The following is a 24,168-nucleotide window of genomic DNA, read 5'->3' on the forward strand; positions in this document are numbered from 1 at the left end:
AAAGGGGACTCAAGAACACACGATTTAGAGTGGTTCGGGCCGCCGGAGCGTAATACCCTACGTCCACTGTGAGATGTATTGATTTTGGTTGTGTATGAACCTATCCTCTGCTGGCCTTGGCTCTTGCCCAGCCTGAGGTTTTCTAGCGGCGCCCCCCCTTTTATAGATCAAGGGGGAGCGGATACATAGGACGTTGGTGCCCCGACAGGTGGGCCCAACGTGACTGTGGCTACAGTGGTAGCGAATCTTTCCTCCGATATGCACACTGCTGCTCTTCTGACTCAGGGGGGTCTTTTCTTGTCCCGTCAGCTAGGTGCCCGTTGGAGTAGCGTAGCTTGCGGCGTGGCCTGCTGAGGCTATTATGCAGCGTCATAAAGGGCGAAGCCGAGCCGTCGTATCCATCTGTTACGGCAGACTGGCAGACGCGGCGTGGGCGGCGCCAGTGCCCCCACTATCTTGGTAATATGCGATCAATAGTGTCCCCTGGCTAGTCAAACGCCTCGGCTTCTGCTATATCAATGCGGACGTCCACCTACCGCAATGAATGCGAAGGTAGGTGGACCTCAATATGGAGACCAAGGGCCTCATACACGTGTCGGCCCCGGACCATCCTGAGGCGGGACGTCGAAACCTTCCCTTGGAGGGGGGTCCGATTGCTATGCTGGGGGTCCGGGACCCTATGAGGGGTCCGGGACCCCGCGGGGGTCCGGACTCCTTGGGGGGTCCGGAGCCCCGGCTGCTTGCGCTTGAGCGCCTGTCTCTCCCCGGACCTTCCCCGGCCGTGGAACGGGTCCGGACCATTGTCGGGAGGACAGGACTTCGGACCGCAGGGGTCCGGCTGTCTGGTTGTAGTCAAGGATGACTACTAAGACTCTTACCTAGACACAGCAAGAGGGGGTACCCCAGTTCTGGGGTACCGACAGACGTTCCTCAAAGAAGATTAAACCATTGAGCACGTTGGTAAACGGTAACCAGCGTGTGCCAAGCTGTGGAACGGAGCACATCCATGGATCCACCACCTGCATTCACTTCGTTCGGCAGCCAGCTCCAGCTCCAGCTCAACAGTATTTTTCTCTCACACCACTCCAGCCACCAGCTCCAGCTTCAATCAGCTCAACAGTATTTTCTCACACTATTCCAGCTCCAGTCTGCTGAACGCAGTGATGCAGATGGATGCTGCTTGTCTGGGGTGTCCGTCCCAGTCCCAGCTGTCATCCTCACGAGCTGGGCCCTGTGCTCATGGTCCGTCTGGCATGCTTGCCGTCTCCGCATCCTCCTCATTCCACTACTGTGGCGCCGGGGCCCGCGCCCAGATCCAGACATCTCTGTATCCGGCAATCCCTCCCGCCAATCATCGCAGCGTCTCGGGCGCACCCAACGGGCACGCGCCCGCGCGGCACACCTGTTCGACGAATTTCCCCGCTAGGTCGCCAGGCGCCAGGCCGGCCCTTCCCCGCGCCATGGCGTTGCCACGCGCCGCGATTGTCCATCCGCCATTCTCGCCGTGTCCCGCGCTCCCGGCCTGCCGCCTTTCGACCTCGACGACAGGCTCCGGGCCTAGCTTTGCGTACTTCCGGACCCAGCATCCCGGTGAGCGGAGCCGCCGCGCGCCGTCTCCCCATGCAATGTAGCCCAGCAACGTCGTGCGCGTGCGCTCTTATGTCTGTCTTGCCCGTGCAGGCGTCGGCGCGGCGCGGCGCGCGTACCCCAGGATCGAGGCGGCGGCGAGGCGCGGCGCGCGCACGGAGAACCCCAGGGTCAGGAACCGACGGCTGCAGAAGAAGGTAGGCTTCGACGCCCTCCGTCTGGGTTCTCAGGATAAGGGCCAGCGGCTCAACGGAATGTGTTGCAGTTCAATGGCACGGCGACGAAGCCCAGGCTGTCGGTGTTCTGCTCCAGCCGGCAGCTCTACGCCGTGCTCGCCGACGACCACAACAAGAAGATCCTCTTCTACGGCAGCACCCTGCAGAAGTCCATCTGCAGCGACCCGCCCTGCAGCACCGTGGTAGGCCGCCGTCTTCTTCCCCGCCTGAATTTTGCATTCCGGTGGGCAGGCGTTTTCAAGTTGAGTTTGCTTCCACAGGAAGCTGCCCGGAGGGTTGGGGAGGAGCTCGTCAGGGCGTGCGAGGAGCTTGGCATCTCCGAGATCTCCTACGACCGCAACGGCTTCGCTCGAGGCGAGAAGATGATGGCGTTCGAGGTTCCCGTCTCACAGCACGGGTTCCTGCCAAGATAAGGAGGCACCAGGCTTGCACTGACAGTTCACCGTAGCAGCTTATTCAGGAGACGAGAAAGGAAGTTTGTCCCATTCCATGTGATACTGTAATTTGTATGATCCAGCAGTCCTTCAACATCATGTAGTTCATATTTCACAGCAGTCACTAAGCAAGTCAGGCATTGCCAGCAAGAACAGTTTCTCTTCCGGCACTAGACATGATTCCAGAACCGACGGCGCTCAGCCCTCATTACATCCTCCCAATTTATTCATCTAGGTGAAGATGATGAAAGTGGACATAGTAGGTACTGTGTCCTACAGCGAAGCTGTTGAAACTGGGAGTTTTGTTCCCGACCTGTGGAGCAACCATGGATTCTGCACATCTGGATCGACGAAAGTTTTTACGAGTTCATCACCAACCAATTCCTTGCACCAAGCTACCCGTTCCGACATGCTGGATCCTGGACGGGAGCACCTGTGATGAATGCCAATAGCAGTTGGCTATGCCAAACATGCCAATTAAGCAGCAAGTCATGTATAGCCTTATAGCTAGACAAGAAAATGAATGATCCACCAATAAGCTTTCTCGGTATTTTTAAGTTCAAGTGACACTATTATTTAGGAGTAGAAAACAGAGAGACAAAGCTGATACCTGTACTCACAAAAGCAAGCAGTTTGCTCATTCTCAGGTTTGTCCCAGTTATGCCACCCAACAACAGGTTCTATGCAGTAATCCATAGAAGTCTCTGCAAAAATAACCCTCCAAAGAGGCTCCCAAGGCCGACCTAGGTACATGTACGCAGCTTCGCAATTGCCAGTAATAACACACCTAGATGGTATCATTTCACTTAGCATGTAAGCTCTCTATAAAGAAGTAAAAGGAAATGGTAAAGTCACAGGCTCAAGTAAATATCATTATGCCTTTTTACTGTCAGTGTTGTGCAAGGGACTCAATTTTGAAGATTGCGATAAGCCCACTCTAGTCTGTAGATAATCACGTAGTAGGTTTCCTTTCAAAGTTAATAGTGAGAATACTGGTTGTAGTAAACTCACCTGAAGAATACAAATCCAGTTGATTCGGAAGAGGACTTCCGGCCATGAGCAGTAATATATCCTGTTGATTTGCAGTGGATATGGCAATGCTCCAGAAGGGCAGTAGAATCCCTGAAGATGAAGTCATAATTACCTTCAATGTAACAGTTTTTGAAGAACTGCTTTCCACCATGCAAATGTAAGGTTTCCTGAATGATTTTGCCTAGCAAATTAGAAAATCTGAAAGTAATAAAACAATAAACTAAATAATGACCGATATGTTTATGCCTCCATACTAATTGGCACCAAAGGACATCACAACTCATGCGACATTCTTGTGTAGCATAAGCATACTACGATAGTATATTTCCAGTATTCTACTAAGCTACCGCAGAGGTGACTGGCTGACAAGTCAACCCAACAAATGTGGTTATCCAAAGCCTCATGCTGAAGCAAAATGGTTATGCAATTAACATGTATGTACCTTTATGCCATTACAACATATTAGACAACTACATTACGAGGCAAATGAAAAACATATCTGAAAGATCCTATTTCTTGTAACAGGAGAACATTTTGCCAAAGAAGGAAACATTCAATAAACATGAACAATATGATGAAGCACATAGAGCTAGAGTGCAAAAGAACCAACAAAAAGAAAAAGAAAAGGATGCCAAAAATAATGAGCTGACGCAGGGATCAGCAATTGTAGAAGGCACACCTATCTGCTGTGACACAGGCTGCAGCTTCTTGCCCAGACACCTATAATACAGAAGTTCACATCATTACATCAAAACTCACTGACTGACCCGATTCACCATAGGTACCATATATATAAGTCTGCTAGGATAATACCTGGGGAGCTGAGTTCTTAAAAATGACATTTTCTGTAATGAAATCATCCCCCTCCACAATAACTGTTGCACCGCTATATGTTGCTGTACCAATCATTCCTGGTGACTGATGAGAGAATAGAAATGGAATATGTGAGTATCCAGAAAAGGAAAAAGGAGAAAATCATAATGCACAGACTTTGCATGATTATTACATCCGATTTGTGGTAGCAGAACAGACAAAGTAATCCCAGTCAGGCTTATCACTTCGTTCAGATTCAAGAAACAGAAGTGCACACCACTGTTCTTTTGAAAAGATACATTTCATCGCTAGCAGTTTCTCCTGCCCGAAGAAGATTTCAAGTTTAAGGATGTCTAGGAAAATTACTCACTAACGAGTTGCAGTTTGTTAGATGTATGTATAACTCGAGTTTGAGACCAATAGTTATAATACTCAAAAGCCACAATCGTGCTGAACTGCTGGTCACCATGACATACTAACATTTTCATAAGGGATACAAATATCCAATAACCTCACTTCAGCAAAAAAAGGTTCGTGTCTAAAGCTACATGGGCACTAGCAGTAATAAAAAGTCAATACCCTTTATGCATCATCCTTGTCGGAGGATTTCTCCAGCCGGGTGGCGGATTGCACCCGCCTAATCCTAAGTGCAGGATGAGCTTGGGGACAGCCAAGGAATGCTCGATCTAGAGACGTATGAACACGAAAAGCACACAAGAATTTAGAGTGGTTCGGGCCGCCGGAGCGTAATACCCTACGTCCACTATGAGTTGTATTGCCAGAGCTTAGAGAGTGCTGTATGAGAGCTTGCTAGAGCCCTGGGCTTGAGCGAGAGTGTGGAGGAGGAGAGAGACCTGGAAGAAGTCCTGAGAACTTGTGTCTGTGTGAACTTGTCATCCTACCGTGCGTGCTCTCCCTTTTATATGACCAAGGGGAGCACGTACACTGAGCGGGGCCCCGACATGTGGACCCGGCGATATATTATCTTACAACGTACGAATCTTCTGACCAGGCGTAGTCTTGAGCTGTCCTGTCGGAGTAGAGTCTAGCCTCTGTAGCCGCGCGTCAAGGTCATGATGAAGCGCCGAACTACTGACTCAGTCCACTGTAGCAGCGTGCACTGTTGGTCCAGTCAGTAGCTAATCATCATGACTCCTCGCCCATGCACACGGCGCTGAGTTTTTAATGCTTGCCTTGGTAACTGACGAGCCGCCTCGGTAACTGGCGGGCTTACCGTGTTGTCATTCGTGCCTGTCCAACCCATCAGAGGGCGGCTCATGCCCTGCTCTGGCAGCACACGCTTCAACCACCATCATTTAATGCGGCAGGAGGGCTGGCTTCAGGCGGAAGACTCGCGCCTGTTGGACACGTGGCGGCACCGGACCCAGGGGTCGGCGGCCGCGCTCACAGGGGGGACGTGGCGGCTCCGGACCCCTGCCCGAGCGGGGAGCGGAGGTCCGGAGGTCCGCGCCTGTGGGACACGTGGCGGCATCGGACCCGGGGGTCGGCGGCCGCGCCCACAGGGGCACGTGGCGGCTCCGGACCTCTGCTCGAGCGGGGAGCGGAGGTCCCGAGGCTTTCGCCTGGCTGGCTTGATGACTCAGGCCTCCTGGAGGTCCGGCTTCCACTTGTAGAGGCCCAGGTCCGGCCCGCCGAGGTTCGGGACCTGTCCGCGGGGGTCCGGGCCCGTAGTCCATGTTTACCGCTCCTGAGCGCCTTCGTCCTTGTCTTGTAGGAGAGGGTACCCCTATCTGAGTGTACCGACAGAGACCCCCGGGCCCACCTGCGGGTGAGGTATGAACCCGTAGGAGGGGCCAAATCCATGTCGTGGTTGTTGCCTGTTCGGACGGACCGCGCCGGTGTTCTTCGCGGGGGAATTCGTCCCCTTCAACGCCTGCAACGCCAGTAGCTGGTGCTGCCGGTCTTCAGGTACTCTGGCCCCCCGTTTTGTACACAACTTAGGACTGGAGTTTAGTAACTTGCCCACGTGGTCCCGGATCCCGTTGGCAGAGGTCCTTTGGAACAGAGTTTAGGAGGCCAGCCCTCAAGCTAGAATGAGGTTCGGACCTCTAGGTACGCAGTTTCGGGTACTAGGGCACCTGTTACAGAGTGGTGGAGTGCGCAGGCTTAGGGTACGGAACCAGGCTAAGTGGCTGCACAAGGCTCCGGACCACCCCGGGAACAAGTATCTCTTCCCCGAAGCAGGTTCCTAAGGACCCGGACCCCCCTCTAGCAGTGAGGGGGTCCCCATCTGAACCACATGCCGGCCAACTCAATTCGGACACAGGAGTGGGAACCACGCGGGGGTTAGCGCAAACAGAATGCGTAGATTGAAATTGGAATGTAACATCCTTAGAGGCGAACTGAGAATAAACTTTTCCTTTATAACTAGTTGTACATGAGATGTGCGATGTAAGCCAGAACACGGGTTTATGAGGCCGGAGCTGTCCGGACCTCCGGGCCCCCAGTTTTAGGTACTACGGTACTCGCCCTAGGGAGGTAGAGCATGCAGGCTTAGGGTACGGAACCAGGCTAAGCGGCTACACGACTCCGGACCTCCGCGGAGGGTGAGTACGCTTCCCTGAACCTGGTTCGTAGAGGTCCGGACCCCTCCATTGGGGAGGCTCACCGGACTGGACCACACGGAAGTACTACTTAGTTACAAAGAAAAATGTTTTATTCCTTGCTGGGCCTCTAAGGGTAGGACTTACAGAGATGTAAAGTTGGGGGTGCGACCGGAGTCGGCTTAACATCGGAGAGAGCCACCAGAGTCGGCTTAGTGCGACCGGAGTGGGCTTTCCGCCGGAGCGGGCTTGGTGCGACCGGAGTCGGCTTTCCGCCGGAGCGGGCTTTCTCACATGAGTGAGATATGCTGCGAGCTGGGATTTGTTGAAGCTGTGCTCCCCCAGACCTGCTTGATGACGAGCTGGGAGAGCATGACCCGCTGTCGCCATCCTGCTGATGCGGGTGCTTGCCGCGCGAGTTCTGGCCCCCGGGCGTATCTTGAGGGGCCGAGTGCCATGCACGGCCCTCAGCGGCCCTGGCGCACTTGTCCGCCAAGGCAAACATGGTGGCAATAGTTTCCACCTGGTGTGTGGCCAGCTTCTCTAGCATCTTCTCATCACGGACCCCCTGTCGGAAAGCCGTGATAATAGATGCATCAGAAATACTGGGAATGGTTCCACGTACCTTGGTGAAGCGGGAGATGAAGGCCCGGAGCGACTCCCCGGGTTGCTGCCTCACGGCGCGAAGATGGGTCTCCACACCGTGCTGCTGGTACGCGCTGGCGAAGTTCGCCGAGAACAGCGCGCACAGCTCGCCCCAGGATTGGATCGACCCGGGGGAGAGGTTCATGAGCCAAGTCCGGGCTGGCCCGGTCAAGGCTACATGGAAGTAACTCGCCATGACGGCATCGTTACCCCCAGCCGTCGTGATGACGGTGATGTAGACCTGCAGGAATTCCGACGGGTTAGTCGTCCCGTCGTACTTCTCCGGCAGGTGCGGCCGGAACTTGGGTGACCAGACCACCGCGCGGAGATGCTCCGCGAGCGCGACGCAGCCCACACCAGCCACCGGGGTCTGGATATGACCCTGGGACCTTGGTGCCACCGCGCCGAGATCGGCGTTGAGGTTCCGACCCTCGATGTTGAGCCGGCGTTCACGTGCCCGCTCCATGGAGACGCGGGCGTCCTCTCCCGCACGCCTGCGGTTGAGTTCTGCCCGCAGATCAGCTGTCCGCGCGCTTCCCACTGTAGGAAGGCGCGCAGCGGGTTGCTGCGCCGCCCTGTCGTCGACGCTGTCCCGACCCAATCCCCGTGGAGCCGGGGGTGGCCTGGGCCAGGATGATGAGGCGGTCGATGTCATCGCGCCACTGCCTCATCACGTCCGGCTAGACCGCCAGTTCTGGCGGGTTGCGGAGCAGCTCCCTGGCCGCGGCTAATGGCTCGCTCGGAGCGACCTGCGCGGGGGCTCTGGGGGCATGCTCCGCTGCACGCTGCTACGCGCCGTGGGCAGCAGCCCTCGGCGTTGGACGGCGAGAGGCCTGCGGCGCGGGTGTCGCCGCGCCCTCCCCCATCGGGTGGTCATGGAACTCGACAATCCGAGCCATGGAGATGCCAAGTGGGCGATCAAGCGGAAACCAAGCTAGCCCCTACCTGGCGCGCCAAATGTCGGAGGATTTCTCCAGCCGGGTGACGGATTGCACCCGCCTAATCCTAAGTGCAGGATGAGCTTGGGGACAGCCAAGGAATGCTCGATCTAGAGGCGTATGAACACGAAAATCACACAAGAATTTAGAGTGATTCGGACCGCCGGAGCTTAATACACTACGTCCACTGGGAGCTGTATTGCCAGAGCTTAGAGAGTGCTATATGAGAGCTTGCTAGAGCCCTGGGCTTGAGCGAGAGTGTAGAGGACGAGAGAGACCTGTAAGAAGTCCCGAGAACTTGTGTCTGTGTGAACTTGTCATCCTACCGTGCGTGCTCTCCCTTTTATATGACCAAGGGGAGCACGTACACTGAGCGGGGCCCCGACATGTGAACCCGGCGATATATTATCTTACAACGTACGAATCTTCTGACCAGGCGTGGTCTTGAGCTGTCCTGTCGGAGTAGAGTCTAGCCTCTGCAGCCGCACGTCGAGGTCACGATGAAACGCCAAATTACTGACTCAATCCACTGTAGCAGCGTGCACTGCTGCTCCAGTCAGTAGCTGATCATCATGACTCGTCGCCCATGCGCACGGCGCTGAGTCTTTAATACTTGCCTTGGTAACTGACGAGCCGCCTCGGTAACTGGCGGGCTTACCGTGTTGTCATTCGTGCCTGTCCAACACGTCAGAGGGCGGCCCATGCCCTGCTCTGGCAGCGCACGCCTCAACCACCATCATTTAATGCGGCAGGAGGGCTGGCTTCAGGCGGAAGACTCGCGCCTGTGGGACACGTGGCGGCACCGGACCCGAGGGTCGGCGGCCGCACCCACAGGGGCACGTGGCGGCTCCGAACCCCTGCCCGAGCGGGGAGCGGAGGTCCCGAGGCTTGCGCCTGGCTGTCTTGATGACTCAGGCCTCCTGGAGGTCCGGCTTCCACTTGTAGAGGCCCAGGTCCGGCCCGCGGAGGTTCGGGACCTGTCCGCGGGGGTCCGGGCCCGTGGTCCGTGGTTGCCGCCCCTGAGCGCCTTCGTCCTTGTCTTGTAGGAGAGGGTGCCCCTATCTAAGTGTACCGACAATCATGTACCTGATCAATGCAAAATACACTGGTCACCTTCACAAATAATATTTTCACATCAAAATGACATGATTCTTACATATATAAGTAATAGCAACCCTTACTTGTTAAGTGAGATTTTTACGAGGCAGTGTTGTAATTTCTCTTAGGGAGCACATACATGATGGACAGTCTATTCTCTAAGGTTCATATCTCATCAAGTAGGAGGCTAGCCAGAAGGGGCACTACCTGGGTATGCTTGATGCGAGTAGCCGTATTGTCCCAACAGATCCCAGTGTCCTTTATTTCCAATCCACGCAAGGTGATGAAACTCTTGGTCTTGGTCTTGGGAGCAATGGCCATGATTGAAGCCTTGGGGGAAAACAAGTAGCTGGTGCACACACCGGGGGCAATCCTGTTGATAGTGCGCACTTGGTTGTTCAGTGGCACAGCATCCTGCAGACTTGCAAACGAGTCAACTCCATCATAACCAAAGGCTTCAATCTCGGGAGACACAACAACTAAAACCCTCCTATCCGCCATTGCTCCTTATTTTCCCCCAAGTCTTTGGTTGAAATATTTTGGCCCATAGAGCTGTTGGAAGGATTGGTTTTTATGAAGTCTAATCATAATCCTTCAAATACTCTGTTTTATGAAGTCTGATCCTTCAAGGTTCGGTTCCACCGAGGCTCCATACATGATTGCTTTGTACTTTCCTTGCTGATGTGCAGGATATCACATAAACAATTCAAGTAATAGCTATAGAATTGGACTATCTGTAAGATGCATTCATAAAGACAGAATTTCACTATGGTGCACTGTGCCTCTGTACCTGTCTCCTGATTCCAGCGTACCCATCACTGAGGAAGAACTGATGTACATCAGTCATCAAAACTAGGAAGGCAGAGAAATATTGACATGTAACCAACCCTTAGGCATCATCTGGCTTGAAGTGAAAACCAATTGATAGATCCCTCCAGGAGAGATTAGCTTGTGATCCAAAGGCTGACCAGATAGGCCTCGGAAATCTACTGTTGCAGAAAGGCAGTAGTCCAGCTGCTCCAGCCTGTAGCCTTCTTGGCCCCATTTTCATTCATGGCCCGTCTAACCTCCGTGGCATCTGCTGTTCGGCCAGCGGCTGTGTACATATCTATGAGCAAAATGTAATAACCACCCTCCTGCGGGTTTAGGCTCCTTAGTTTCTGGACTGCCTTCTCTGCCATGTCAATATTGCCATGCATCCGACATGCACCAAGTAACACACCCCAGACCACATCATTTCTCTGAATCGGCATTTGCTCTATCATCTTATATGCTTCCTCAAGTTGCCCTGCCCGAGCAAGCAAGTCCACCATACACCCGTAGTGCTCAATGGTGAGTTCAACTTTGCCATAATTTCCTCTTTGCATCGCATTGAACATAGTGCGCCCCTCCTCAACAAAGCCCTTGTGTGCATACACCGTGAGCACTGCAAGCAGTGTCACCCCATCTGGCTTCACAGAATTGTCATCAGCCAGCATCTGATGAAACAAAGTAACTGTGCTATCCACATCACCATGTGATGCATATGCTGAGATAAGTGTGTTCCAAGAAGCCAAGCTCCTCACGGTCATCCCGTCAAACAAAGCACGCGCTTCAGTTAGGCAACCACACTTAGCATACATATCCATAAGTGCATTGCGGAGTGAAACCATCCAACCAAAACCATTGGAATCAACATACTGCCGCAAACGCTCCCCAGTTGCAAGGTCCCCAAGTGCAGTGCATGCCGACACAACACTCACCATGGTCACCTCGTCTGGTTGCACTGCCATTGCATCAAACAACGCCAGGGCCTCCTGTGGACGCTGTGCCTTGGCATAGGCAGAAATCATGGCAGTCCAGGAAACGACGTCCCGCTGCGGCATTTGGTCGAACACCGTTCGTGCGGAATCCAAACGGTTGCCTTTGAGGTGCGCTGTGAGTAGCCCCGAGAAAGAGACAACATCCCGGACGGGAATTTCATCAAACACCCTGCGGGCGTCATCCACGGCAGCCCACGACGCGTACGCGTGCAGCAAAGCATTGTGGACGTGAGCGTGCGAGCTGCGCGCACCGAGGCAGCCGTGCTTGAACGCCTGGGCATGTAGGTCAGAGGGTAACCGTCCCAGTGAATGGCAGCGCGAGAAAGACTTGAGGACAAAGGTGAAGGTGAAGGCATCGGGTCCGACGCCCGCGCGGCGCATTGCGGTGAAGAGCTCGATGCCAGAGCCGGGCAAGGAGGAGGTTGCGAAGCCGCGCATAAGGGTGTTGTAGAAAAAGGCGAGGTGGGAAGCGGCGGCGGAGATGAACGGAAGATGAAGGGAGAGGAGCGAGGAGGCGTGGCGGAGGTCACCAGCAGGGGAGACCGCGGCGAAGCGGAGGAGCTTGGCGAGCACCGTGACGGCATCGGCCGTAGGGAGGATGTGGCGGCGACGGATGAGGGCGGCGTGGAGGAGCCGGAGGTCGCGCTCCGTGGAGCACCGGCCGGAGCAGACAAGCAAATCCGCCGGCGAGATCGATGGCATCACGGAAGCTGGCTGCCTGGTGGGAGAAGCGCGGCAGAGATCGAGGAGGGCGTGGCCCTGCCGAGAAGAACGCCTCCGGCGGGAAAGTGGGTGGCGCGAGCAGCCGCCGCAATCGCCTGGAGCAGAGATGGCATTATGCAAATTTGCAATGAGCCAAACATCATTCAGGCTGTGTTTAGTTCTCCGTTTGACTGGAAATTTTTTCACATTTAAAATATTAAATATAAATTAATCATAAAATTAATTACAGAACTCGTCTATAAGCTACGAGACGAATCTAATAAACCTAATTAATTAATCATTAGCACATGTTTACTGTAACCTTTTTTTGAGGGAATGTTTACTATAACTTTACTATAATAATTTAGTGTCTAATCACGACTTTACTAATAGTGCAATTAGAATAGAATGTATATCTTGGTACATCAATGCATCTAATCATGCCTTGATGGATCTAGTCACATCTGCATCCTGCTGCGGTAGAGAAGCGGCACACCTCGTTCCTGCGATGGCCAACATGGACCTCCCCCATCCTTGGCGACGGACGCGGTCTTCTCCAGCGGGCAGCTCGCCAGCGCCACTGCACAAATAGGCTTCGGGGAGAGCGTTTTGTCCAACAATGTTGTAAATCAAGAAATCTGCACAATGAGTTCTGCTTCTTTGGCTGCAGCTGCAGCAGCCAACAATAGTCAGCTACTGAAGGTAATGTTGGCTGCCATTGCGGTTGCCAGCACAAGATAGATATTTGTTCCGGTAAATTAGTTCTGGTAAATTAGTTCCGGTAAATATTCTTCCAAGTGTTTATATTTGTATAACCTACTTCCTCCGTTCCAAAAAGAATGCAATTGAGTCAAATATTTTTTAAGTTTGATCAAATTTATATAAAAATTCACTAATATTTATACCTCCAAATATATTAAGCATGAAATATATTACATACTTAATCTAATGATATTTATTTTGTAATATAAATATAAATATTATTTTGTATAATTTGGTTAAATTTAAAATTGTCTTACTCCTCCTTTCCTGAGAGCTGCATTCTTTGGGGATGTAGGAAGTATACAATGTACGCTAGATTGTTTCTACTGTGCATATTTCGAACTGTTAAATTTATGCAACTCCATCTCTAGTGGCAACCATCATCCAGTGACAAGCATACAAAAGGCACCGTTTGTCAAGTAGTTATCTGGTTCTCTTCTACTAGTCTTTTTGGCCCAAACCTACAAGAAGCTAACACAGGCTAGACAATATTGCACAGGGTCCACGAATCCAATCCTACTGGACTACTCGTACTCTCGTAGTCGTAGGAAGAAAGTGAAATCAAAGACCCAGAAGCCAAGTGCAAACACCTCCTCCGCTCTCACGGTCACGGGCTCACGGCCTCACCTCACCTCCCCCGAGTCCCCCACTCCCCCCAACTAGGCAAACAAAATCACGGCACCCCACCTCCCGGGCTCCCGGCCGTCGCGAATCTTCTAGAACATTCTCGAACCGCCGGAAACCCAAGCCGCCGCAGCCGCCGCCAGGACCCGCTCCAATGCCCGCGGCGATCGGGAGGCGGCCGCCCGCCCGCCGGGTCTAGGCTGCGCGCGATGGCGAGGTCGAGGCCTAGGGTTTGGCTCGTGGCGGCCTGCGCCGCGGTGCTGCTGTGGGCCTCAGTCGCGCAGCTCGTCGCCGTCGGCCGCCTCCTCCTCCTGTTCGGCGTCGCTGGCAACGCCGATCCTTCGCCGCCGCCGTCCGCGCTTCCGCCCCCAAGTGCGTGGTTTCTGGATTGTTTTGTTTTCCCGAATAAGTTCGATTTGATTCTGCTCTTGTTACTTTCTGTTTGCATGGGACTTCTTAGAGTACTGAGGAAATGGAAATGAAAAAACAAACCCTGCGAGTTACCGGTGAAGTGCACTGTGGGTGCATTTGTGATTGTCCGTACGCAGCTTGGCACTTGCACATTTGCTAAGCTGCAAATGCTGCTGCCGAATGCTTTCATGCGATTAATGAGATTAAAAAAATCTTGCCTCGGATAGGCATGCCAAACGTATACTGCTGTGTAATGATCCTTTGATGTTGACACTATTGTGAAGTTGCAAATAGCCTCATGTTTCGTTGAGATGAACTGGTGTAGGCTCTGTAGGTGCATTGGGTATATGTTGTTCAATTGCTACGGGAACATGGTTTTTACGGCGGTAAGGCGAGGCGAGGCGACCCACCCCCTTCCAGACGCCTAGGCGAGTATGGCGCGCGGCGAGGCGACGCCATATGCACACCTTAATCTTCCATGGGACAGCACAAACATAAACTAATGCATACCTTTTTGCTGCAAAGTTCATCTCTTATGCAACAAGGTTCCAACAGACAAGCACATATTCACCCAATTAGGCAACCACAGGGGCATATACTAGCAGAATGGAGCACACCTATGAGCTATCTATTCCTGATAGCACTACAAATAGCAGAGAGGAGCAGAGCAGAGCACGAGTACTAAGAAACAGAGTAGAAGAAGAGGGGGAGGAAAAGCAGTATAGCAGAGGAAAGAGTACGGGAGGATTGGGGGGAGAACAGAGCAAGGATAGGGGAAAACATCTATACATACACGAATCGAGGAGGGGGCTGGAGGCGGCTGAGAAGATCCGAGCACGGTCGCAGGCGGGAGGCAAGATTCGCGGTCGCAGATGAGAAGTCCCGAGCACGGTCGCAGGCGGGAGGCAGGATTCGCAGGCGCGGATGAGGCAGGCAGGCGGCAGCGGCGCCGGATTCCAGGTTCTCCCGCCTTCTTCTTCTCTTTCCCTCCCACTCTCAGATGGTGCGGATTCCAGATGGGCGCCGCGCGTGAGCCCCTTCTTTTCCTCCCGCGCTACACCTCCCTTTTATGCTCCTTTTCCTCCCGTGCGCCCCTTTTCCGCTCCGTCTCCTCCCGCGCGCCCCTTTTCCTCCCGCGCGCATCGCCTTTTCACGGGTGCGGCGTCCATCCGACGCCTTGGCGAGCGAAGCGACGCCATACGCACGGAAGCCATGGCGAGCCCGACGCCTCAATTGGAAAATCGCCCAGACGCCTAGGCGACGACTAGGCGACGCCTAGGCGACGCCATGAGAACCATGTACGGGAATATGGCAAATTCAATCATTCTTCAATTTTTTTTCAGGAATATACAAGAGCAATGGTTATCTGAAGATATCTTGCAATGGGGGTCTGAATCAGATGCGATCAGAGGTTAGTTGTCGTTTGCTTTACTTCTTCCACTCAACTTCTGATTTCCTTTTTCGTTCCTAACTTCTGTTGCTACTTGGAACCTTCATGTATTTCAGATATGTGACATGATAGCAGTTGCTCGTCTGCTAAACCTCACGATGGTTGTCCCGGAACTTGACAAGAGATCATTCTGGGCTGATCAAAGGTAATCTTCTTTTTCTTTGAGAGGTACACTATGCTACTAACCATATTGATATCTAAAGTGATTAATGCTCTGTGTGGCCGACAGCAATTTTGGAGACATATTTGATGTGAGGCATTTCATTGACTCATTAAGAGATGAAGTGCACATTATTAAACAGCTTCCAGAGAGGTTTGATGCAAGAGATTCAGATATTATACTTCAAATGCCACCTGTGAGCTGGTCAGATGAAAAATATTACTTGCATCAGGTTTGGAACTCATCTGTGACGCACCCTTATTTTCATGGTAAATGCATCACCTTATACTCTTGGCTATCTCTCATCTGTGCAGATCTTGCCACTGTTCAGCAAACACAGTGCCATCCATTTTAACAAAACAGATGCTCGGTTAGCCAATAATGGTATCAGTACAGAGCTTCAACTGCTTAGATGCCGTGTGAACTTTCAAGCACTGAAATTCACCCCTCAGATTGAGGGATTGGGGAATAAACTAATACATGAACTTCGAGCTAAGGGATCATTTGTAGCCTTGCATTTACGTTATGAGATGGATATGCTGGCCTTTTCTGGTTGCAACCATGGTCTTTCACCTGAAGAAGCTGAGGAGCTAAAAAAAATGAGGTTTGTGGCTAACCTTTTGCTTCCTTACTGAGTAGCATAACTATCTGTTGGATATGACTCAAATAGTTCTTTATAGCAAGTGGCAAGTTATCATATCACTTGAATTATCTATATAATTTGTTTGGTGAAAAATTGTTACGTTCTGTACTTGTCTGCCAATGTCAAATACAATGCATAGATATCATAAAAGGTCGTTTCCTGTTTTTCCTCCAAAGCGAAGGCACTATGATTTGATTTTGTGTTTCTATTCTAAGTAAGGTATTTGTGCCATCACTACTGCTGTTAGCAAAATGGACTAGTAAAGTGGCCATAAAATCTTGGCTTTGTTAAATTAGTTTAGTGACAGCTTATTCTGCTCTTACTCATTTTGAAGAGCTGAGTACAAAATGATGCAGAAAGGGACACCACATTATTGAGTTAGCTTCCCGGCCTTCAATTTCAATCCATTGAGCAGAATTGCATAAAGAAAGAGACGACCAGTATTAACCATAGAATCCAAACCCTACTGTCATAAGAAATTTGATAAATCTCAGTGCAGTCTATTACCTACATATATCTTGGAAACAGTGAAAGTAACAATACAAATTTATCTATTCTTTATTGACATCTATAGCTTATTAGGTAAACAAGTCATCGATATTGCAATTTTTTCGTTCTAACTGTAAATGAGAATAGGATTCCCGAATGATGTGGCTTCAACCCTAGTATACTCTACATGTGGCCATTATTAGTTAATACTGACTGTTATTAGAGCTGGCCTGCAAGTATAGTATTGTTCACTAGATGCTAATTTTCAAGGAGCTAACCTTTTGTTTTTCCCAATCAGATATGCTTATCCATGGTGGAGAGACAAAGAAATTGACTCCCAAGCGAAGAGGTCACAAGGACTATGCCCACTTACTCCTGAGGAGACATCACTTGTTTTGAAAGCCCTGGGATTTCAAAAGGATGCTCTTATATACATTGCAGCTGGTGAAATTTATGGGGGAGATAGGAGACTAGAACCACTACGAGCTGCTTTCCCTAAACTTGTAAGTAGGTAGTTATTGTTAAAAATATCTGTCTATTATAACACCCCTTGTTGTTTCGTGGCCATGAATCTTTTGCAGTTTTCTAGTATGCCATTGTTTTTTTTTTTAAGATACAGGCATACCATTGTCTATAGTGAGAGTTCCCCTGTTTTCTGGCAACACCACAGCTCAGTTCTCCAATTGCCCATTATGTCTGGAGATACCATTTTTTTTCATCGTTCCGTCAAAATTACTGTATAAGCAGTGCTGAATATCTTTCAGGTAAGAAAAGAGATGCTGCTAGACTCCGATGTTCTGCGTCAATTCCAAAATCACTCTTCCCAGATGGCTGCACTTGATTTCATTGTATCCACAGCCAGTGATGTTTTCATTCCCACTTTTGATGGTAACATGGCAAAACTTGTTGAAGGCCACCGAAGGTATGGACATTCAGCTAAGGCCATCTTATTCAGAATAAATGTACAACCAGTTTTCTTGTGCAATCAGTTTTCCTTTAAGGAAATCGATTATCTGGTTATTAAATACTTGTTTGGATTATTATTGACAGGTTCCTGGGTTTCCGGAGAAGTGTGGTGCTAGACCGACGGAAATTAATTGAACTTCTAGACCTATACACCAACAAGACAATCTCTTGGGACAATTTTGCATCTTCTGTTCGGGAAGCTCACAAGAGCCGTGTAGCCCAACCATCCTGCAGGCGGAAACTTGAGAACAGACCAAAAGAAGAGGATTACTTCTACGCTAACCCCCATGAATGCCTGGCCAATTCAAGCTTGTGCAGCTAAACCAAGTTTCCGGTCTCTGTAAGATGAGCAGATGAGAGTGAAATCACTTGCAACCTGGTGGAGGCTAGCAGTCGTTTTGATGTGCAGGGACTGAAGCTAACGTGCACAGCCCATCACGATCAATTGACTGACATTCCTGATGCCTGTTGTATAGCCGTATATGTCAGATATTTTTTTCCCGCTTGGCTATTGATTCATTTGCTTTCCAACATGCCAAAATAGGGGCCTGTTTGGAGCATGTAAATTTTGGGGGGTTGTCTGTCGCACATGTTCATTGATGATTACTCGTGATAGTGAAAAGGATATTTTTTTAAAGGAAAAAATATCCCTTTCTTTTTTCTCGCAAAAGAGCTGCGTATCATTGTATTAAGATACGCGGATCTCCTGCGTATTCAAGAAAAAAGAAAGGGATATTTTTCCTTTTGCAAATACTTCTAGTTTTACAAATGTTTAGTGGAAACTTTGCTTTTAAAATTGTTAAGTCAATGCTAGAGTGTGCTGTGGGCAGGATCTGCCTTTATTTCATGGAAAAGACATGCCAATTTGCGCAACGTTTCGATGAAGACATTACTGTTAGCAAAGCCTTTTATCATTTGAAGTGTAGTTGCAACTTCAGTACATCAGTACGGGTCTCATCTGGACTGATCCGTTTCGCCCCAGGCCCGTGGCGTTGCGTAAGCAACAGCGGCATGCCGGCGCATCTCCGGTTCATGCTTAATGGACGCTTTCAAGCGGCCGCAAGAGAGGCAACACGGTTTTCTCCTGCTCCGTTTGAGTGGTGTCGTAGCAGGAACGGCGTGAGTAAATTGAAGAGACAAGTTCACCGCTGATTCATGATATGATTAGAACGGCTAGAAAAACATTGCTACGACTCCTCTTGAGAACCCCTAAAGTTCCAGACGGTTTAACAGTGGAAAATTGGGGAGGCAGAACTCCCATGCTCAATCAACTGCCGATATACACATGCCGGATTTTCGCCAAGAACATCCCATGTATGTTTTAATATCACACAACATTCTCGGAAGCAGTACAAGGCAGGCACCCTTGAGGAAAATAAGGAAAGAAAAGGGATATTTCTTCACTGCCTCCAGTCTTCTTTGATGTCCAATATACCAATATAACGTATGGCTCATCAAGAAACACATCTATACAAATCGCAGCACTGCTAAACTCGCACAGGGTAATTGAGTACAGTTCCAGTTCCTCATGCCGGTACAGCTACAGGTCTTTGGCTGGTCTTGATTCCTTTGATAGCTGCAGAATTGCAAGGAGGATCGATAAGAAATTTAGTATCGGTTGGTAATGTATAGTTGATCCGGAACCTATATGAAATTTCAAATTCAGAATATGAAAAGAGACACTTGAACAATTGTGACACTGAGAAGAAACCATGCCTTCAGCGTAGTCTGGAGCCCCAAAAACTGCAGAACCAGCAACAATGGCATTCGCCCCAGCTTCAATGACCTGTAAGTAAGGAGACATTAGCACCTAACCGGACCAGAAGTGCAGGATTGATCCACAAGTGCAGTATGAGAGGATAAGTTAAATGCCAGCATGGCAAAAAAACAAAAAAACTTAAAATGCCACCTTGTAAGCATTTTGCGGACCAACACCACCATCAACCTCAATCCAGGGGTTTACTCCCTACAAAACAAGAAATTAAATTTTCGATGCTTTGACTCTCAGGGCAGTGAGAATACTTTCAAGCAAACAGGGGATATACCTTCTCTGCGCATAATCTTCTCAACTCTGCAATTTTCTTTACTTGACTCTCAATAAAGCTCTGGCCACCAAACCCAGGATTCACAGACATAATCAAGACCAGGTCGACAACTGCACACAAGAAAGTGATGTAATGTAATTAGAATGATAGTGTATCTGGGTTTATTAGTAATTGGGCTAGTGATGAAGTGATGAGAAAAGTAGTTAAATGTATTCTCAAGCAACTGCAAATTTTTACTGGAAGTCCCTCTAATTTTCTCAAGCAACTACATGGTGGCTAGCCCCACAAGCAGCAGCATAATTTGCATCTTAATAACTAAGGCCGTGTTTAGTTTCAGCACAAAAATTTTTTGCGTTAGAATCTTGCTAATTTGAAGTACTAAATGAAGTCTATTTATAAAACTTTTTGCACAGATGGGTTGTAAATCGCGAGACGAATCTAATGATGCTAATTAATTCATGATTAATCAATAATTAGCAGATGGTTACTGTAGCATCACTGTTGCAAATCATGGATTAAGTAGGCTCATTAGATCCGTCTCGCGATTTACAGCCCATCCATGCAAAAAGTTTTGTAAATAGACTTCATTTAGTACTCTATGCATGTGTCGAAACATTCGATGTGACGTTTTTTTGTATTTACGGGGTTTATGGGGTGGGAACTAAACAGGGCCTAAAGACACTATTATAGTTGTGCTGGTAGAAGAAGCAAAATCAGTGGCTAAATAATGGGGGTGAGTAGCCCGGTTCACACTTCACATGCTTACTCGGATGGACTTGTAATTCCTCCACCAATCCTCAACAACAACCATTTTACTATAAATTATTAATAACTACTTATGAGTATAAGCCTCTAGGGCTTTTGGAACCTAATGTGGCAAGAACAGATATTCTAAACTTGGTCTAGTAGCATCAACAGATTTTTGGAACTTTACATACATGTCAAGATATCATACACTGAAATGAGCACCACGATCTTACCATCAAGAACGTAATCTATTGCAGTGAGTGGAGTCGCTGGATTCAAAACAACTCCTGCCTTTGCTCCTAGACTTTTAATCTGACAGAAAATGGAAAGGTAACATCGGTTACAACTTTCACCATCACAATAAAAGGGATAACATGACGCCATAATGACTAGGGCATTCAAAGTTCTGCAAAGGAACTTGGTGTGCCAGTTAGTTCTAAATCACAATTCACAACTATAGTATATCTTGGAACATTTTGGTTGTAGGTCTAACAGTAGCAAGTAGCAACTGTGCTCCTGTAGTAGGATCCTAGTAATAGTTCAACCTTACAAAACACATACAAAAAGGCACTCTCCTTTCGGATAGCAGTCCATGATTCTATGCTAAATCATAAATGAACGAAAGTACAGTGAAGTGTTAAGGTGAAATGTTAATTGAAGCCATTTTTATTGTATAGCATCATGTAAGCAGGACAAGAACACATTCACTGGTTTATATCCAAATAAAATTGAAGTTATCCACACTGAACTCTATTATCGGAGACATTAACTTGTATAAGATGATGGTGGTGCAAATGTTTACCTGATTGACTGTTCGGTGCAAATGGATGGTTGATGATTGTTCACAGTGGACACTAACAATATCAGCACCCGCCTTAATAAAATCTGGGACTCGCTGCTCAGGTTCCACAATCATCTGCAATAAATCCACATTCAGCATGGGTCAACAAGGGATGAAAGTACAGCATGTTACAACCTAGAACTTGACTGGGGCTTCCAGAAAAGTACCAGATGTACATCCAATGGAAGATCAGTCACCGGACGGAGAGCATCAACAACCAAAGGTCCAATGGTGATATTTGGCACAAATCGTCCATCCATGACGTCAACATGAATCCAGTCGCATCCTGCCATCTCCACAGCTTTTACCTAGTAAAAGTTAAACAGCATGGCAGGATGAGTATGAAATACTTGCTGATTGACATCAACAAAAACACATATTGTTTCTACGCCACAGCTTCTTCTATCGCCTTATTTATTGTGAAAGATTGGGAAGAATTTTTTAATGAGCTGGTGGAACAGGAATACATCATGTAAGGCCAAATTTGCTGATAGATTGATGAAGATGGCAGTACCAATCTATTCCTTCAATAGTAGGCTAACATGCATGTGGTTGTGTAGTACGTATTATTCACAGGTAGTTGTCAGTTCACAAGTAATCATCGGTGCGATAACTCATCTCAAGGAAATGGAATTTGGTGGATTCTGGTATCTTAACGGACCTGTTCACCAAGCTTGGAAAAGTTTGCAGATAGAATGGAAGGGGACACAATGATGTCAGTCTTTGAGTACTTGTCAACCCGAGCAGATGCCCTCACTTGGAATGCTTTCCTGGAAACCACAAAACAAAACATAGAGGGCTTAGCTCACATTTCATAACGAACCGAAAGAAGAACCAAACAACAAATTCATCATCAAGTGGCCTGACTAGATTTTTGGGGGAGCCCTTCCCCTGTTCTCTCGTTAACAGGTAACATGACTGAAGATCACTTAACGAGCATCATCATAGACATGAGAGCAGTGTTTCCGGAAGAAAAAAAAAACATGAGAGCTGTGAACTTAAGCATATGCTAGGACGATCTATTGCATTTCCAGATTGACAAATTCCTCCACAAACAGCATCGAAGTAATCAAGTAACACACGCAATTATTACCCTCACCACCCATCACGACAAGAGCTGTTCGGTGCCAGGGACCCAGGCCATTTGATCCAGAGCGCGCAATCCATGTTCTGCTTCGGTGACGGCACAGCTCACAGTTTGCAGCAGCGCCGCTCGGAGCCATCGGGGGCGATCGCTAGTAACCTCCGGCGAGATCGGACGCGGGGGAAGGGGGGGTCAAACCGCCCTCGACGTGCTACTACCACGCGCGCGGTCGTCGGGGCGGCTAGACGGGGAGGGGAGAAGGGGCGGCGGCGCGTGTGACCGACCTGGGGGTGGAGAAGACGAGGCCGCGGCGGTGGCCAATGGAGGCCGTCCGCAGGGAGGCGAAGCCGGAGCACAGCGACGACGACGGCGACGCCATCGGCCTTGCCACCAACGCTTGCGCCTCTTCGCTTGTTGCACGAGCACAGCTTTGCTCTGGCGGCCAAAACGCTTCGGGTCCAAAGCGATTTGGTTTGGTGGGGGGCGTCTACGCGCGTGCCTGCTGGCTGCTGCGACCTGCGACTGCGATGCGCGACGGGGCGAGATCTGGAGAATGCGGGGCCAAGGCGAGCCGCCCAGTCGTTCGTTATCCGCTCGGCCGCGCGGCACCGACCCAATTGGAGCAGCGTTTCCGCCGCCGTCCGCCCGCCTCGCGCGTTTCGTCAGGTCTTTATGGTTGGTGGCGGCCGAGCCCAACGACCGCGGCGGTTCCGTCGTCACCTGACTACCCGTCTTCCCCCTGTCGCTGCGCGGCCTGGGCCTGTGCCGCCCCCTGCTAATGGGTTGAAACCCACACCTACCCACAGCCAATTAAGATATATGACTAACCCAACTCACCCCAACCCGCACCATTAGAGATGGATTGCCATGGGTTATTACAGTGGCGCACTCCACCCATCAATTAGAGCTTAAAGCGACCAAACAACCGCAGCGAGCGAAACCAAACCGCTCTCCCTCCCCTAGCTAGCTCCCCAGTAGCCCGCAAGCAAGGCAACAAGGCGGCCACGAGCGTGATGGTCCTGGACGGCTCGACGGTGCGCGCCTTTGTGGCGGACGAGGCGGCCTTCGCGCGCAGCGTGGACGCGCGCTTCGCGGCGCTGGACGCCAACGGCGACGGCGTGCTGTCGCGCGCCGAGCTCTGCCGCGCGCTCGAGTCGTTCCGCCTCCTCGACGGCGCCGGCTTCGGGTCCGCCCGGCCCGCGCCGCTCCCCGCCGAGGTCGCCGCGCTCTACGACGCCGTCTTCGAGCAGTTCGACGCCGACCACAGCGGCGCCGTCGACCGCGCCGAGTTCCGTGACGAGATGCGCCGCATCATGCTCGCCGTCGCCGAGGGGCTCGGCTCGCAGCCGCTCCAGGTCTGCACCGCTAAGGAGCTCGCGCTGCTCCGCTCCCTCGTCGCCGCGCGCGCGCCGTGTAGGCTGCTAGTGTTCGGCCTCTCCCCGCCGCTCCTCGCGCTCGCCAGGCTCAACTCCGGCGTCGGCGCCGGCTCCGGGGCCGCCACGGCCTTCGTCACCGACAGCGCTGACGACGCGGACGACGCGCACCACGTGCTCAGTTCCGGGCGCCAGGCCGGCGGCGAGCAGCTGGCGGCGAGGAGGGTGGCCGGCGAAGATGGCAGCCTGCACTCCCGCGCCCTGCGACTGCGACAGACGGGCAGAGCCTCCATGTTGTGCGGGAGGACTCGGGTGGAGTCACGAGTACTCGCCGTCACCCAGCCGCATCAAAACTCGCACCCAACCCGCACTCAATAAAAACCCAACCCGCCCCAACCCAATAGATCCTAAAACCCATTCCCACCCATACCAATTAGATCCACATCAATATCCGATCCAAAAAAACCCAAAACAACCCGACCCACTAACAGGGCTACCCGCCCACGATTCCGCGCCGAAATGGACACCCGATGTCTTCCTCTGTTGGCCTTGGCCAGTGGCCACTGGAATCGTATATGCTGCCTGTGAATTCGGAAAGTTTTTCTCCGACTAAAATACAAAAGGAGAATCAGAGATCAATTGCTACAGGACAAGCAGAACTTCTGTTTCTGGAAACGAAACAATCACTCTCATGCTGCAACGCTGGTTATCCTCCCACCACA

General features: G+C 50.6%; 6 protein-coding genes across 8 annotated transcripts; 3 read left to right on the forward strand and 3 right to left on the reverse strand.

Annotated features, from left to right (window-relative positions):
* The first annotated feature begins 1,295 nt into the window (after positions 1-1,295).
* LOC120690538 (50S ribosomal protein L18-like) lies at positions 1,296-2,430 on the forward strand. Its single transcript, XM_039973223.1, has 4 exons — positions 1,296-1,590; positions 1,681-1,784; positions 1,853-2,005; positions 2,084-2,430. The coding sequence occupies exons 1-4, from the start codon at positions 1,461-1,463 to the stop codon at positions 2,234-2,236; spliced, it is 540 nt and encodes a 179-aa protein (XP_039829157.1). The 5' UTR covers positions 1,296-1,460; the 3' UTR covers positions 2,237-2,430.
* Positions 2,314-9,882, reverse strand: LOC120690537 (pectinesterase 31-like). 3 transcript variants are annotated; one of them, XM_039973220.1, is made up of 6 exons: positions 9,555-9,882; positions 4,103-4,207; positions 3,969-4,009; positions 3,269-3,379; positions 2,868-3,044; positions 2,314-2,690 (listed from the first exon to the last, which is right to left on the reverse strand). In XM_039973220.1, exons 1-6 carry the CDS (start codon positions 9,846-9,848, stop codon positions 2,531-2,533), a joined length of 888 nt encoding a protein of 295 aa, XP_039829154.1. In that variant the 5' UTR covers positions 9,849-9,882; the 3' UTR covers positions 2,314-2,530. The 3 variants fall into 3 exon arrangements, with proteins under 3 accessions (XP_039829154.1, XP_039829155.1, XP_039829156.1); XM_039973221.1 differs by having other exon boundaries at positions 2,314-2,716; XM_039973222.1 differs by having other exon boundaries at positions 3,269-3,470; positions 3,952-4,009.
* LOC120690536 (pentatricopeptide repeat-containing protein At1g74630-like) lies at positions 9,759-11,971 on the reverse strand. Its single transcript, XM_039973219.1, has one exon. It carries the CDS (start codon positions 11,849-11,851, stop codon positions 10,334-10,336), a length of 1,518 nt encoding a protein of 505 aa, XP_039829153.1. The 5' UTR covers positions 11,852-11,971; the 3' UTR covers positions 9,759-10,333.
* A 1,239-nt stretch (positions 11,972-13,210) lies between these two features.
* Positions 13,211-18,001, forward strand: LOC120693363 (rhamnogalacturonan I rhamnosyltransferase 1-like). The gene is made up of 8 exons (XM_039976777.1): positions 13,211-13,609; positions 14,992-15,059; positions 15,155-15,243; positions 15,328-15,490; positions 15,573-15,862; positions 16,689-16,893; positions 17,155-17,312; positions 17,441-18,001. Exons 1-8 carry the CDS (start codon positions 13,447-13,449, stop codon positions 17,676-17,678), a joined length of 1,374 nt encoding a protein of 457 aa, XP_039832711.1. The 5' UTR covers positions 13,211-13,446; the 3' UTR covers positions 17,679-18,001.
* A 588-nt stretch (positions 18,002-18,589) lies between these two features.
* LOC120693364 (ribulose-phosphate 3-epimerase, chloroplastic-like) lies at positions 18,590-22,685 on the reverse strand. Its single transcript, XM_039976779.1, has 9 exons — positions 22,358-22,685; positions 21,651-21,759; positions 21,157-21,297; positions 20,951-21,064; positions 20,382-20,460; positions 19,402-19,511; positions 19,266-19,322; positions 19,073-19,142; positions 18,590-18,932 (listed from the first exon to the last, which is right to left on the reverse strand). The coding sequence occupies exons 1-9, from the start codon at positions 22,450-22,452 to the stop codon at positions 18,883-18,885; spliced, it is 825 nt and encodes a 274-aa protein (XP_039832713.1). The 5' UTR covers positions 22,453-22,685; the 3' UTR covers positions 18,590-18,882.
* On the forward strand, positions 22,601-24,093 carry LOC120689379. Its single transcript, XM_039971668.1, has 2 exons — positions 22,601-22,654; positions 22,979-24,093. The coding sequence occupies exons 1-2, from the start codon at positions 22,601-22,603 to the stop codon at positions 23,822-23,824; spliced, it is 900 nt and encodes a 299-aa protein (XP_039827602.1). The 3' UTR covers positions 23,825-24,093.
* The last annotated feature ends 75 nt before the right edge of the window (positions 24,094-24,168 follow it).

This window comes from Panicum virgatum, chromosome 9N (genome assembly GCF_016808335.1).
Source record: "Panicum virgatum strain AP13 chromosome 9N, P.virgatum_v5, whole genome shotgun sequence".
In the NCBI taxonomy this organism is placed as follows: Eukaryota; Viridiplantae; Streptophyta; class Magnoliopsida; order Poales; family Poaceae; genus Panicum; species Panicum virgatum.